General features: G+C 37.0%; 1 protein-coding gene across 28 annotated transcripts in view; it reads right to left on the reverse strand.

Moving 5' to 3' along the window:
- Positions 1 to 15,413, reverse strand: part of LOC134224057 (calcium-activated potassium channel slowpoke) — a 289,103-nt gene that overhangs the window by 21,384 nt on the left and 252,306 nt on the right. For 16 of the 28 annotated variants that reach the window (XM_062703481.1, XM_062703432.1, XM_062703474.1 and 13 more), the window contains 2 exons: positions 6,430 to 6,462; positions 5,805 to 5,943 (listed from right to left, as the gene is read on the reverse strand). In XM_062703481.1, coding sequence (XP_062559465.1) covers positions 5,805 to 5,943; positions 6,430 to 6,462 — 172 coding nt within the window. Of the gene's footprint in view, positions 1 to 5,804; positions 5,944 to 6,429; positions 6,463 to 8,925; positions 9,004 to 15,413 lie in introns of all 28 variants that reach the window. The other 12 variants (XM_062703499.1, XM_062703302.1, XM_062703318.1 and 9 more) reach the window with 2 other exon arrangements.

Below are 15,413 nucleotides of genomic sequence, written 5' to 3' on the forward strand. Positions count from 1 at the left end.
TATGTGTATAAAATCTTATTCACCTGAAGAGGCCCTAGCATTTATATGCAAGAATGATTTTTCAAAAGCACAGTACACTGATATACGGCTTAGTACCCTACAAAATGGAGCTGATATGTATCCAGCTTACAATAAAATTCTTGAAGCTAAAAAAAATGCTATCCATCAGGTATTTTGATTCTGTATATTCTGTATTTGTATATATATTTCAGTTATACATTATATATTATAGGAATATCAATTTCATCGTCTGTTGCGGAAGTTTCTCTTCAAGAACTTATTGATCATACTACGAGCCGATTATTAAGTAGTATAGCACTTGAGCAATATGAAAAGCTACATTCTTCCCAAACTTTGCAGTTAATTTTCAAATGGGGCTGCGATGGGAGTAGTAATCACTCGCGTTATAAGCAAGTTTTTCAGGAGTTAACAGAAGATAATGAGATCCGTGAATATAGTGATTCGCATTTGTTTATTTTTTCATTGGTCCCTCTTCGTTTGTTGGCCAAAGGAGCTGAACAAGATGCGGATGAAATCATTTGGAACAACACGTTGCCATCGTCGATATCGCTGTGTCGGCCAATAAAACTAATATTCGCAAAGGAATCAGCAGACCTTACGAAAAAAGAGGTTGATTCGATGAAAAATCAAATAGCCAAACTCATTCCGACAGTCTGTCAATTAGATGAAGCCAACGTTTCCGTTGAACCGAAACTATATTTTTCAATGATTGACACGAAAGTGGTGAATGATGTAACCGGTACACATTCTCAAGCTTGTTATATATGTGGTCGATCAGGTAAGAAACTCAACGATCGTAAGATGGAGGAAGATTCAGATGATCCTGAAAAATACAAATACGGTATGTCTCCTCTTCACGCATACATTCGCAGTATGGAACTTTTGTTGAAAGTTGCATTCAGGTACATGATTTTTTTAATAAAATAGAAAATATAACAAACATACAATTTTGAAAATAGGCTTGTTTTGGATAAACCAACATGGCGAGTGAGCAAAACAAATACTGCGGTGAAGGATCACGAGGTTGGAATCGCAAAACAGCTTAGGGATGAGCTCGGGTTACGCATCAACGAGCCAAGACCTAGCGGTGGTAACTCAAACGACGGAAATACAGCCAGAAAGTTTTTCCAAAACTGGGAGCGTGTATCACTTATAACAGGGTTGGATAGAAACCTTCTCGAACGGTTCTACACGATCCTCTGTGTGATAAATAGCAAAAACGAAGTGAACATAGCTGCATTCAAGATTTACACGGAAGAAACTCATGGATTGTATCTCAAACTCTATGAATGGTACCCACTTTCCCCAACCGTGCACAAGATATTGGTGCACGGAGCCACTATCATGAAACACATGATATTACCAATAGGAATGTGTAGCGAAGAGGCACAAGAGACCCGCAATAAATGTGTTAGGAAATACCGAGAAAGACATGCCAGAAAATTCAATCGAATCGTCAACCTAACGGATGTTTTCAATCGTCTCTTGTTATCCTCAGATCCCAAAATTTCGTTGGCAAGGCGTATTTCTAAAAAATCGATTGAAACATATCCAGAAAGCGTTCGCAAGCTACTAAAATAGATATACGATTTGAAATATAACTAAAACAATAATTAAAATACACATGAGCACTTTTTAGTATGATAAAATTGAATTATTGTACTTTCTTTTTATAAATGAATATGAATATATAAACAAAATGATCCTGTGACACGGCATATTATGCTATGTAAAAAATAGGACAAAGTATGGTATAAAATCAGAAAAATACATTATATGAGAGAAATATCGGTGAAATTTTGCAAAAAGATACTGTGGTAAACTATTTTTAAACATTTTTCGCGCAAGAACCCCCGTGGTTTAAATACATGCAAACGCAGCCTGAGCCAAGCAAAAATATGCCATGAATACAGATTAAAAAAATGTTTGCGCTAATCATAGTTACAGCCATTTAAAAAAAACCTTTTTCTCGATAAAAAACCTGAATAACTTTTGAACCGCATAAGATATCAAATAGCTAAGTACATGAAAATGTGCGCCTTGCAAAGCTCTAAAAGTCGTCTGAACACCACATTGCTGAGAAATGTGAATCAAAAAAGTTAGAGCAAAAAAACTGTTTTTTAAGGGTCACCCTAAGTCAACTTGGGATAATTGCTCTAAATCGGTCAATTTAAGAGCTAGAGAAACATTTTTTTTAGCAAAATGATTGGAAACTAGCTGAGCTACAACTTTTCGGAACAATGTATACCTATATATTTGCAAATAAAAAAGTTATATTTTCTATTTACTTTTGATGTGGTCCACCCTAGTTTTTATCAAAACTCCAAAAAGGCCCTTACCATTAGAAACAACTTTGTAGAACAAAGTTTCTTCCTATCTCTACTATTTTCGGCTTTAAAAAGCTATTACTACTTTGGTTGCTTCCTGGACCACTGTGCAGTGGAAGAAATGCTAAAGTGAATTTTTCACATGAGAAATCGGAAACTTCTAAAGAGCTTGGTGGACTGTAGAAAAATTAGCAACCTACAGAAATAGTAAAATATTACGCACTGATTGTGGAATACCCTCTATTCTATTTGTTGGCACAAAAAAACAACGATATCAAAGCTATTTTGCCAATACTCCATTGTACTCGGCCTAAATGTCCCTTGGACTAAACGTCCTTTCGACAAAATATCATTTGACTAAATGTACCAAGATTAATCACTTTAAAATCTGCTTTCGACTAAATGTCCATTCGACGTAGTGTCCTTTCGACAAAACGACAATTCATTTTCGATTAAATGTCCATTCGACTAAAAGTCATGCGACGAAATGGTATAGATTCATTTGGCATAATTTGGAACTTTGAAAGATAAAAAGTTATTTGATGTATTCTTTCACATAGATAAAGTAGAACGAGGATATGTTCTGATAAATTTGAACTGATGGTGGACATTTTCTGAAAAAAAAAAAACGGACAAACAAAACAACAGAACTTCTTCTGAGGAGGGATCATATCCGCCATTGCCTCAAAACAAGAAAAGCGTCCACTTTAAAAGAAAGAATCATATCCACCGTTGCCTTAATGCTAGTTAGTTGCGATTTTTGAAGAAGGGATCACAAGCCAAGCAGCACAGACCAGACCAATTTTGTAGCAGCAACTCAAATGTGTTCTGCTCGGGATCTACTATTACTTAAAACTGGGCAAGCGGTCACTGTTAAAAAAGGGATCACATGTATTATTGCCTTATTCCGGGCAAACGCCTACTTTGAAAGAAGGAATCATATCCATCATTGCCTTAATCCAGGCAAGCGCTTACTTTGAAAGAAGAGATCACATCCATCACTGCGTTAATCCGGGCAAGCGGCTACTTTCAAAGAATAGATCACATCCACCATTACCTTATTTCGGGCGAATTCCTGCTTTTTAAGCAGGGATCACATCTAACATTGGCCTAAATAATCCGGGCAAGCGCCTATTTTGGAAGAAGGGATTATATCTTCCATTGCTTTAATCCGTACAATATTGCAATATTACGAACAAACGCCTACCTTTAAAGAAGAAAGGTAGATCACATGTTATGAACTCCAGGAAGTTTAGGAGAACCTGCCATAGTTTACGTTTATTCAAAACTCGATTAATTTATGTATTATGACCACATGGACATGGCTCTTGTTTCGGACGGCAGAACGATCGGGTGATTTGCCGAAATATTGTGTTCTGCATTGCACGGCCGGTAATAAAGTTAATTAGTTCAGTGCGTGTTGGCTCTTGTTTCGGACGGCAGAACGATCGCGCGATTTTCCGAAATTTTGTGTTTTGTTTTGTTTTTCCTTAGGACGGTTCGTAAGTAAATTGATGAATATATTTTATTATTTTTACAGCATACAATGTTATTGACAAACGCTCTATATTGTCGAATAGAGCTCCCTATTATTCACCTTTCCCACTAGCACAAACTTTCCTTCCCGAGACATCTTTGAAGGTAGTATGGGTTCCCTGCATCTTCACTAGTAGATGTTGAGTTAACATTCCTTCCCTTCCTTCCGTGATTGTAAGGACGTGGCCAGGTATACAACTGCTACTGTATAGGAAAAGGTACTAATCCCAGGTACCAATTTACGACAATGTACAGTAGATTGCTCAATTGAGCATTGTATAGCCACCCACGATTTGTACAATCACATATGCTATGCTATGCTATGCTATGACCACATGGACATCTCGGTTGAGGCCATTTTGTTTCTCGACATATTTACTAATTCACTTGGGGATATGTACCCCAGAAAAGTTTGGACGGTCTAGAACATACGATAAAAATATTTCAATGCCGTTTTAGTTCTTTCTATACTAATTTTAACAGGATCCAGTGAAAAAAAAACTAAATTTGTACGTCAAATCTGCGTAAAAAAGTCGTCCTGAAAGGAATAAACAAATACTAATTTTTGATTTGTTTCGCACCTGTCTGTAAGTACTAAAACCGAGTTAGAGGATTTTGGAACACATTTTATTGATGTGGGGCGCATGGTCATTCAAGTTACTCAACGTCCATATTCAGGTGGGTAAAAAAAAATTCTCACAACCCTCACTTTATTCCGGCCAATGTTCTGTCCTTCGAAAATTTGAGCCTTTTTGGATAAAAATAGAAGAGCACAAGCCTACGAGCTCCGTGGTCTATTTAGCCTTGCGTCTGTCTTGTAAAGATAATTTTTTTAAACTTTATGTGTGTGTGTGTGTTTTTTTTTATATTTTTTTTATCAAGTTCAACACAGCTTATTGATGAGGCCAAGGCTACCCAAGCAAAACAATCAAAACAAATTTGGTTGCTGCAACTTGATTGTGACTGAATCGGTTCACATATTAGTTGCAGCAATCTATGTGAAACATGTGTGTTGCTCGCGTAGTTCCTTTCCTACATTTCTATCTCAATCTTTCTTCTACCTCCACGTCCTACCAAACACTTTCTTATGTTATGTCTTTCTTATCAACAAATCTAAAACCTAGCATGGTCTATGGAAGCTTCAAGGGAGTCGATTCGTTTTCTGCAAATATACTGCCAATCGCGACAACGATAACTAACGATATAGTTTGACACTTTGACAGCTCAGATTATGGTGGAATAACGTGCCGTTGAATAAAATATAATCAACCCCAATCAGATTCCCAATAACTTCTCGAGAGCGTTAATCGATAGGCCATATGAAATGTGCTGAAATGTGATAGGCCAAATGAAATGTGCTCCAACGGATATAATTTGGATTAGCTTTGAAACGATTTGGAACGCATTGTCAGCATCGTCCGAAAGCCGGAAGCCTGGTAAAGAAACTTCTTCATCTAAACGCTATTATTCCATTGGTGTTAGGGTTATCCAAGTTCTTTGGAAAAGCGATCTTCAGTCGGTTACTTGAGTGTACAAAACTAAACAATATCTGGCTTGGAAAACGTTTCAAATTTCGGCCAATTCAAATGGTATGCGCCTCACCAGTAACATTCGAGTTTTATAATGGTTTTATGGAAGTCTTGTAAAGCAAATAATGGTTTTCATGATCGTTATAAAACTAGAAATGTCACTACAGATCGCTCCCACTTTGGATACTTGTTTGCTATCATATTTATATTATGCCCATAACAGCATATTTGTACCTTATTATAGGCAGTATGGTTCATTTACGAAATATTTCCTGGTAATATGAATAATTGAAGGTTTAATCACGCTATGAAATGTATGTTCTTGCTATTTCGGATTATTCTTAATCATAGTTACTTAGCTTTAAAAGAACGAAGAAAATAGTTTACTTACCGATTGTACGTCGATGGTGATATTAGATTATCCGGTGGTTGTCTATTTACATTAGGTTTTACTTTGTTAACTTGTTTGGTTGAATTAAGCATCTGATTGGAACCCGTCAGCGCGGTGCTTCTTCGGTTGCGATTGATTACTGTTGAACGGTGAAGGAGCAGTTCGCAATGATTATAGAAGAGAAGAGTAAAATGTAGGAAAAAAGTTAGATAAACATCATACAATAAAAGATAGTCCTTGTTCTTTCCTTGGAGTTACATCAAGATGGTAAGAATTACGTATAAGAGCGGCAGAACTAATAACTGTAAAGATTAACTGTATAATCAGCGGTACAGTGTGGGCAGTTAAAAAAATCGAAAAAAATCGGTTCTTGGTGCTCTGATAAAATCATTTCATATAAACGATATTGAAATGACGACGATAGCGTGTAAGCAAACGAAGAGGTAATTATTGAAACATCACGTTTTCGGTATAAAGCGCAAGTAAAATTGTTGAGTAAGAACTCATACAGGGAAACATTAAGGTTAGAATGACACTGAAAAAAAAAAATAACACATTGAGATTGAATGAGGGAACGCTCTCGAAATTTCTGTTCGTTCGATTTATTCCCTTGGCTGGAACTCACAATTGATATCCTCCCGGTCCCTGGTAATATCGCCTGTGTGTGGTGAAATGGCATGCGTGCGTGCGTTGTTCGAGTTTTGATTTGGTGATTCCGATTTTGATTTGATCAAATTATTATTTTTTTGTTTGCATTCATCCAATTGTCATTCGTGACCCGACACGCAGTGGGTGTTTGTGTTTTGGTTGTGGGTCATGGCAGCGGGTGTACCATTCAAATTTCGATGATGTACCAGCATGGAGTCGAATTGCAGTTGGCGTTGAAGTATAGCAGTTGAGAACAAGAAGAAAAAACACGATTCAAAAATTAGTCAACTCCTACGAAAATTCGTGAGTCAAAAGTGTTAAATCATATGTAACACATTTATTTCATGTTTACGGTTGGCAGCTCCAAAAATGTTAAATAGACTCGAAAAAACGAAAAAAAGGGAAATAAAAATCTTGGTTTTGCAGCAAAATAATGACAATTAGAAGCACGAATAAATTTAGTTTCGACGATGATTTTGTTTTCTACACATAAAATACAATCAACTACATGTAAGACGGAAAAGGATTTATATGAGTAAAACATCACGAATGATCCAGTAGATCCTATCTACTGCTAAACAGCGAAAGGGCAATGACAATATTTAAAACATTGTGATGAACTTCGGACTTTATCATTGAAAACGGAAAAGTGTTCGATAAATCATGAAATATTGAAAATCCATTGACAAGATCGGTGACCAAAAAAAAAGGTAGCAAGCAAAACAAGGGGCTTAAAGTGAGAGCACACAGATGGGTGACTTGCTGGAGGATTAAAAAAGCGTGATCTTGAGGCTCGTTCAAAAAGGCAACATTTGGTGTGAGTGTGACTGGTTGTGAGTGAGTGAATTTTAATTGTGTCGATGGATGCGATTGGTGATTTGGCTTATATTTGCGCAGTACAGATCACTTAAGTTGTTGTTTTTCGAAGACTTTTTCAGATGATTTTGTTGGAACATTGCGATGCTCTCCAAATACTTTTTTTTTATCAAATAATATGTCATTCGTGGAGGAATGACAATGTGTCAGTGGACGGCTTCAAAGGAGATGTGGGTTTTGATCGGTTGACTGTTGGAAGTAAGGAAAAAAATCCTGAGGACATTTGACACATCTCCCCGGGAAAATCGGAAAAAAATGAATTTCCCGTGAAAACTTGATATTTTCTAAGAAATTTAGTGGATTGCGGTTTATATGCGTTAAGTTTTTTTTAAAGGAACTTCAAAATATTTTCTAGAGAAAAAAATTAATGATTTGTTCGAGGAAATTGAAGAGAATTTTCCGCTGAGATACGGGAGGATTTCCTGTAGAAGTCTGTAACATTTCTCCGAGAAAATTCGGAAGAATGGCAAATAAGAAACATTTTCTGAGAAATATAAAGAGCATATTGGAGAAGATATTCAGAAGAATTTCTAGAAGAAATATGAAAAACCTTTCTATTCATTAGCACGCAGCACGCAATTAAAAAAAACCATCGCCAATCATAGCAGCCCTGTGGAGACAGAGGAAAATGACAACGTTAAAGTCTAGTACGCTGCTCATACGGAAAGAGTTTACTCAAAATTTGATCAAGTTACCACAGCTATCAAATTGCTGATTCAGTATGGGAGAAATGTCACTTTTCCGTGCGGAATTATGCTACGGAATATTTTTCTACAAGGAAAAGTGACAGCTCCATTTACTTTACTATATATTAGCGTTACGAAATTTTCTCTTGGTACTCGTCATTGGAGAAAAGCATGAGCATTGAACGGAATCTTGGTTCCAGCCGTTCAACGGTGCTGCGCAATCGTAAAGTGCAGCAGAAGATGAAGATGGGTCCGAAGGTCGGAGCAAAACGGAAGTCTAAGTGGAAGCCTGCCGAATCTAAACAGCAGGCAATCACTCATAATAAATGGCTTAAGGTGTTGAAAACACCTAAAAAATTGGATCAGGGTAATTAAGATTCAACAGTTACGATGTGTCAGTTAAATTATGACAAGCTAGGCTTAGAACTGCTTAGTAAATGTAACTTCAGATATATACCAAGTGTCAAATTCAAATTCAATGTTTATTCATATTATTTCAGTTGAAATGTTTTAAATTAGTTTTTAGTTTTCAGACTTATTTAAAATACAGAGAAGACCACTTTACTATATGATACAATGTAGATGACATAGATATTATCTCGTTCAATAAATTGTTCTGAACGCATTCATTTACAATGATTATAAGCCTGAGAGACTGCTCGAACTTAAATTCAAGAGTGTGTGAAATGGATGACATTCACTTTTTTGCTTAACATGTGCGCTGCATTAAGTAAAAAATAACCAAGGAGAAAGTACTATCACAAACACCGAACGAAACAAGACCAACATAATCAAAATAATCGCTGTACATTTTTTCATCTATTTCCACTTTTTTGCAGCTGGTAGCCATTTGTCGTCGATTTACAGATTCTATCATAAGAAAAAGGAGTAGAGAAATATTTGTTTTTTACCCGATGAAATGCCACGTACGTGCACCCGTTTCGGAAGTTCCGGCGGGGTAAACGTGGGTGCAGGATGATGACCGTCGTCTGCAAAATTTACAATACATGGTTCTAGAAAAATTCCACTTCGTAGCTTACAAGATGGAGGAAAATACTCAATGAAACAAAAAGATTACAAATCAACGTACTAAGATTTTCGCTCAAAAGGAAGAATGGAACGAATTGGAAAATTACAAAAAAACGAAGCAAACAGTATTGTAGGAAAACTATTTTTCTAAAGGAAGCGAAAGTTGGAAAATACGAAAAAAAAGGAATCGAAAAATCTGAAAGCAAAAATATACAGATCTACCATACAATACAACAGCGGTTTCAACTTATAGCATTGAAGCGACGTAAAAATGTACTGTTCACAAAGCACACACACGAATGGTTGTTGCTAGAAGCGATACTAGAATTTTACTCGATTTATTTTTATTTAGGTTGTATTCATTACGACACTAATGTGGCAAAATGTTAAGCTAAAAAGTGTTCCACATACAGGGGAAGTACGGTAATTTTTGATTCGCGGTTACTGGGAAGCTGAATTAAAGCCGGAAATTGATTTAAATGAGGCTCGAACATTAACATTTGATGGACATATTCGATATCTGCTGATAAGCGAAGCGATTTTGGGCAAATTTACGGTAACTAACGGGTTGCTGATTCTATGTACAGGATATATTAGCCCTTGTACTCAAATGATGAGTTATGTTGTATGGGAAAAGGTTTACTTTATCATGCTATGGCAGCGTCATCCATTTGTGATTATTTGGTCATAATAATGACTTTTTCTTATCACAATTTACCGAAGAGAACAATATGCGAAGCTTCAGACGGGAAAAAATCTAATCAGTGAAGATGGAGGTTTCAAACCATATTTCTCTGCCGTTCTATGCAAATTTATCCCATTAAGGTTTTTCAAGCTCATCATTGTGCAAAAGGTACCTTTGCTTAGATGTGATTATTTCTACACTCAACCAGTAGACATGAGTTTTTTTAAAGTTCTGTAAAAGATTTTTTTCAATTCTGTATAAAATTCTGGCTTTTCAAAAAAGGTCAGATTCATATGGAATCAAATCTATTTTACACAGAATGATAGATTTGCTGGTTGAGCCCAGAGACAACATAAACGCGCATGGTTCAATTCTGCGAAGAACGGCAGTAATGAATTTATGAGCAATGCGTGACAGCATTTTGCGTTGTCTACATAAGTGACTTATTCTGCTGAATGATGATACTTGCGACAACTTTGATATATGTATGAAATAACTACAAAGACGTCATACTCTCCAAAGGATGCGATCCGAAAATATTCGAAACATAATGCCGTGTGCGCTACGCGGTTGTAGGGATTTTGGGGGGAATGAATTCTGATCGAAATGGACATTACTCTACGTAAGCTTAAATGATTTTCTTTGCTTCGCGATTTTGTTTTTGTTTTAAAATCTTCTGACGTGAAATTTGGATTTTCCAATTGAATAATCGGTGCTCTAGATTACTGTTTTAGCGGCGTGTATTTACACTAAACCTTAACGCAATTCATTTGAAATGTTAGCTTTACGATTGAAATTTCTTGCGTATAACTGGCAACATTGGTAAATAGCTATTGCGGAAGTTATTTTATCAACTGCTCAACCAGGTTGATGCTAAATATACAGAAACGGTGGTGCGATATGGCGTATCGGTGCTTAAACTTTTGCGTTCGCTTTTGTAGCTAACGGTGATTTTAATTAATATACATTGATAATATAACTGGGAAAGATATATGGAAACATTTGATCCTGAATTCCAGTGCATTTTTCGGCAGTGTTGTACGCGGGAAGGTGTATTTACATTCATATTAGATACAGCCCAATAGCACAGCGTGTACCAGCGATTGTATGTAGTTGTTCGTGTTTTACCTGTACGAATAAGTTGTTGTGTATGTTCAATATCAAGAAAGGAAGTGTAAGCTGCGATATGGCGACCGAAAGATGATTAGAGTGCAAATTGATTTATTTAATGTTAAACACAAATGTGTAATGTTTCATCATTGATTTCATAATCCGAGTTAATAGAAGCAAACATTTTAAGATCATATACCGGATTTCGAACTTTTTGCTATAACTATACAGATGGAAAAGAAAGTACCAAATTGCTAAAGAAATTTCGCAGTTGCAAATATGCAGCTCTCCTGAATTAACCCTTAAATGCGCAATGTTGTTTTAAAACAACAAACCGAAAATACGTTTAATGTTAATAAATTCAATGGTTATTTACGTTAAAAATATTTCCGACGATTTCTAAAAAAAATCGCCTTGCGCCTTTAAGGGTTAAATTCGTTCGGTCGTTTTTGGAGCTGATGTTGGCGCACTAGCATTGTTCTCGGCTCGCTTTCTAAGTCCTCTGCACTTGTTTTTGTAAAGGCATCCAAAAAGCAATGGCACGATATGATGGAAATCATCAATATCGTGCAATTTTGTTTTCCGGAAAATTTGCCTTGCCCATCGTGGACCAAATTGCAAATTTTGTAACACGATTGGAGGGTGATGATGTTTTATACGTCGAAACGAAGAACCGAAGCGTTTGTACAAAGTATAAAACGAAGGAGGCAGTGACGGCGTCACTGGTAAACAATGTGACAGCTTAAAATTTTGTATATGGTGACGGAAAATCGGTTGAAGTGTGTATGAAGGGTGCAGTTCAAAACGTGCACAATGTCCGGGTGTTTATTCTCCATCCCGAAATTACGAACAAAGGCGACTCGACCCTTGAAAGATACGGAAAAATGAATCGCAGGTACGCGAGAATTTTCTTGCAGGCTATAACATCGATCACGTGTACACGGGTGTGAGAGGTTTTCCATAGTGGACCAAACAACAAATGTTTTGTTTGCCAATTGGAAGGACACCGGAAAAATTCCTGTCTAGAAAGATTGAATCGGAGTAAAACTAATCATATGTGGGAATTGTTAGACACATGAAACAAAATCAGGAACCGGATCCAATAGGTGATGAAATTATTCAATGCGTGAAAGAATAAACACTTGGGAAAGAACCGGAGCTGGAACTGGAAAAGCAGACACCGGAACAGCAACATGTGAGAATCGATGACGAGCATATCTATCATTCATACGGTATTCCGAATGTTAAGTACCCAGCTAGTAATCGTTTTCAATGCCGCGATGGAAGAACAAACTCGCGAGCTAGCGGCGAACCAGCGTCGGGCCCAATTAGCCAAATCTGGATCGACGTAGCATTATCTCTCAGGGAGAAGTTCTCGCAAGAGTGCAAAATAAATGTTTGTTATTTCTTGTGTTTTATTCTGATGTAATACTAATGTAATATAGGCTCCGTATAGAGTTTTTTTTGAAGCGCCTGAGCCTATTCAGTCATAAGAAAAGTTCTTCAACGCATAACCTTTCCTTGTTGAGTATGTTGTATACGCGTTACCAACTGTTTCCTCATTAGGGTATTCCATTCTAAGAGGTTATGTGCTCGACCAATGAGGGTAAGGTGCACAAAATTCCTCAATTTCACGGTGGACCAAAATTCCATAACTGGACATTTTGTGTACAGATCGATCTGAAGGCCATAGCAGTAATAGCCCAATTAATATCAAGATATGCTATGGATAAGAACAAACTAATGTCACATGATATTGATATTTTAGTGCAAAATATTGATATTGTCTCTTATCTTTTATTTCTTATATCAATCATGTTCATATCTCATTTTTCTATCTTATCAACACTTGATATTATTGTGCTATTTTCGTCTACTCGGGTTTCCTCGAGGTTGCCCGTGAAAAACGATCAACGAAGCAGATTTGGAAGACGTTAGTGAATTCTCATGTCAAGAAATCGCGACGCGGAATCTGATCCGAAAGCGTTGGAAGATGGAGGAAGGCGAATCTATGGTAGCCATTTGGTGTGTTTGTACGACCTTATCCGACAACTATTGGTGGTTGTAAAGGAACTGAAGGAGCTTGAAATGGTGATCACTATAGGGAAGTTCACAGTTAAAATGTACGAAAATTCCAACTCCCATCATATGTCTGTCAGCTTTTATTTGATGATTTAGGAGTCCTGGCAAAATTTCAGGCAATTTAGATGTCGTTTACTGACTATGATCGCATATCAGTTCCATATGAAAACCCAGATTAATCCACCTAACGGTGATGGCGCCTTTCTCGCGCAAAAAGGTAATAAATGTAGCCTTTACGCTTACACCTCGATGATGTACAAGAAAGGCAAAACAGTTACACCGTCTAATGTTATGATAGACAATTTACACTACTAGACGACAGATGGCGCTGCCAAAAGTTTCTCGAATTTCCTATGTTCGAATTTTGACTTTCGGACAATTTCATAGTACTATGAAACTGAACGAAGAGCATACTTACGCCTAAATGCGTGCAACACGAGCATCTTTATAGTGCGATGAAACTCTTAATGGGAAGCCACGGATAAAATATTCATAGATGCAAGGCATTTTTCATAACACATTATTGTTCTATGTGACTATGTCTCATCACTATTTTAATATTATCTATTTTTTGCAATTTGCAATTATTATGAAATTCAATAGTGATCAACAGCGTTTTAGTCTCTGTCGGATGCAACTTGTTGCAAGAAAATTGGTTAAGAGTTTCTATGTGAAAATTTGGCTAATGTTTTTTATGGCATTTTGTGCACACACACGCACACACATACACACACACACGCACACACGGACAGACAGACATTTGTTCAGCTCATCGAGCTGAGTCGAATGGTATATAACACTATGGGTCTCCGGGACTTCTATCAAAAGTTCGAATTTGGAGTGAAATGATAGCCTTTCGGTACAACTTAGTTGTACGAGAAAGGCAAAAACATCAAATAGAGTAAATGAGCAACAAACGTCAAGCCTACTTGTCCCATCTTGAAAATGACCGCACATGAGTCCCATTATCAAAGAAAAAGGGACTCATATGCATTGGACCTCATCACGTTTACCTTGATTGAAAGCCCAAACGTTATTTAACTTCCATCAACAAACAAACGTCACTGTTGGCAAAATTGAACAGGTTTAAAATAGATGAAAAGGTTTTCAGAAAAAACAGTTCCTTTTATTTCAGAATTTAAAAATCAGGAAAGTATCCAAGAGATATGTTGAAGTTCAACCGTTAAGATCCTAACGATCTAGAATTTTGTTTGAGATTAGGGTTGCAGAAGAAGTGCAACCACGTAGATAGTAGATAATTCCCAATTACTGCGTCCTTAAATAAATCTTCCGATTTTTTAGACCTAAACTACGTTAGAACTACAACACTGTGGTTTTTTTCTTCTGATTTTCGAACCCTGAAATAAAAAGAACAATTTAGGAAAATTTAACAAACTATTACAAACCAGTTCCGTTTTGAAAATAAATGACGTTTGTTTGTTCTTGTTGATGGATTTTCGGCCTCTCAGTCAAGGCATACTTGATGAGTTCCAATGTTTTCTACCTCTTGAATGTTAAACAGGAGGGATCTCACGTCGCCATTGACCATTACGGAGTGCAAAATACCTACTGGATGGGAGTTTATATGAAGAAAAAATGTCCAAGTTATCCTACAAATGTCAAATAGTCATGACTCATGAACTCTATGAAATATCTATAAACGAAACCTGCGACAAACTCATATATTTTGAGTTCATTTGTCATTGCTGAGTTGAGTTCAATTTCACCATTTACAGTGACCTGCATAATAAAAAGCCCACTTGCCGTCATTTTGGTATTACCGCAATAATTTTTTACCCTATGAATCAATATGGTCGAAACTTAGGTGTGGTAAAATTCAAGTTATATCTAAACTCTTGTCAAATTTTCAGCAAAATTGGTTAACACGCAATCGAGATCTAGATCTCTAAAGTTGACCATTTTGTATGAAAAACGGCTAGTGAGCTTTTTATTATGCCGGTCACTGTATCTCCTTGATTTAACCGCAAGTTTCGTTTATATACATTATACATTTAAAAAACAGAGGGGTTGTACTTGTACATTTGAATTCGGATTTAGCCGGAAGGGGGCCCCGGGGCCGACAGTTTGTGGGGGCCGGAAATGTACAAAAAAGGTTGACTTTGGTACATAAGATTTGTGTGGGCACGAGGCCACGCCCCCGGCCCCTTCCCTAAATCCGGCCCTGACAACACGGTATGGTGAATCGTATCAAATTGAAGCCAGAGACGACAGGATTAATTTGTGCAAGGTAAGTAATGCCGCGCGCCCTTCGAACTCATCGACGTGCGACAAGAGTCTTGGAAAGGTTCCATATGGGCGTTTGTGGTCCGCTATGGTGACTGCAGCGTTTGACTAGAAACTTGCCAAGCTCACTGTGAATCAATATGGCTCGAACGAACAGAAAAACTGATTCAAGAAGAAGGGTACCCAGATTAACGACGGTTGCGCATACCCGACAACAAAATGGGATGACAAAGCTGTTCAACCGAAGGC

Source organism: Armigeres subalbatus, chromosome 1, assembly GCF_024139115.2.
Source record: "Armigeres subalbatus isolate Guangzhou_Male chromosome 1, GZ_Asu_2, whole genome shotgun sequence".
In the NCBI taxonomy this organism is placed as follows: Eukaryota; Metazoa; Arthropoda; class Insecta; order Diptera; family Culicidae; genus Armigeres; species Armigeres subalbatus.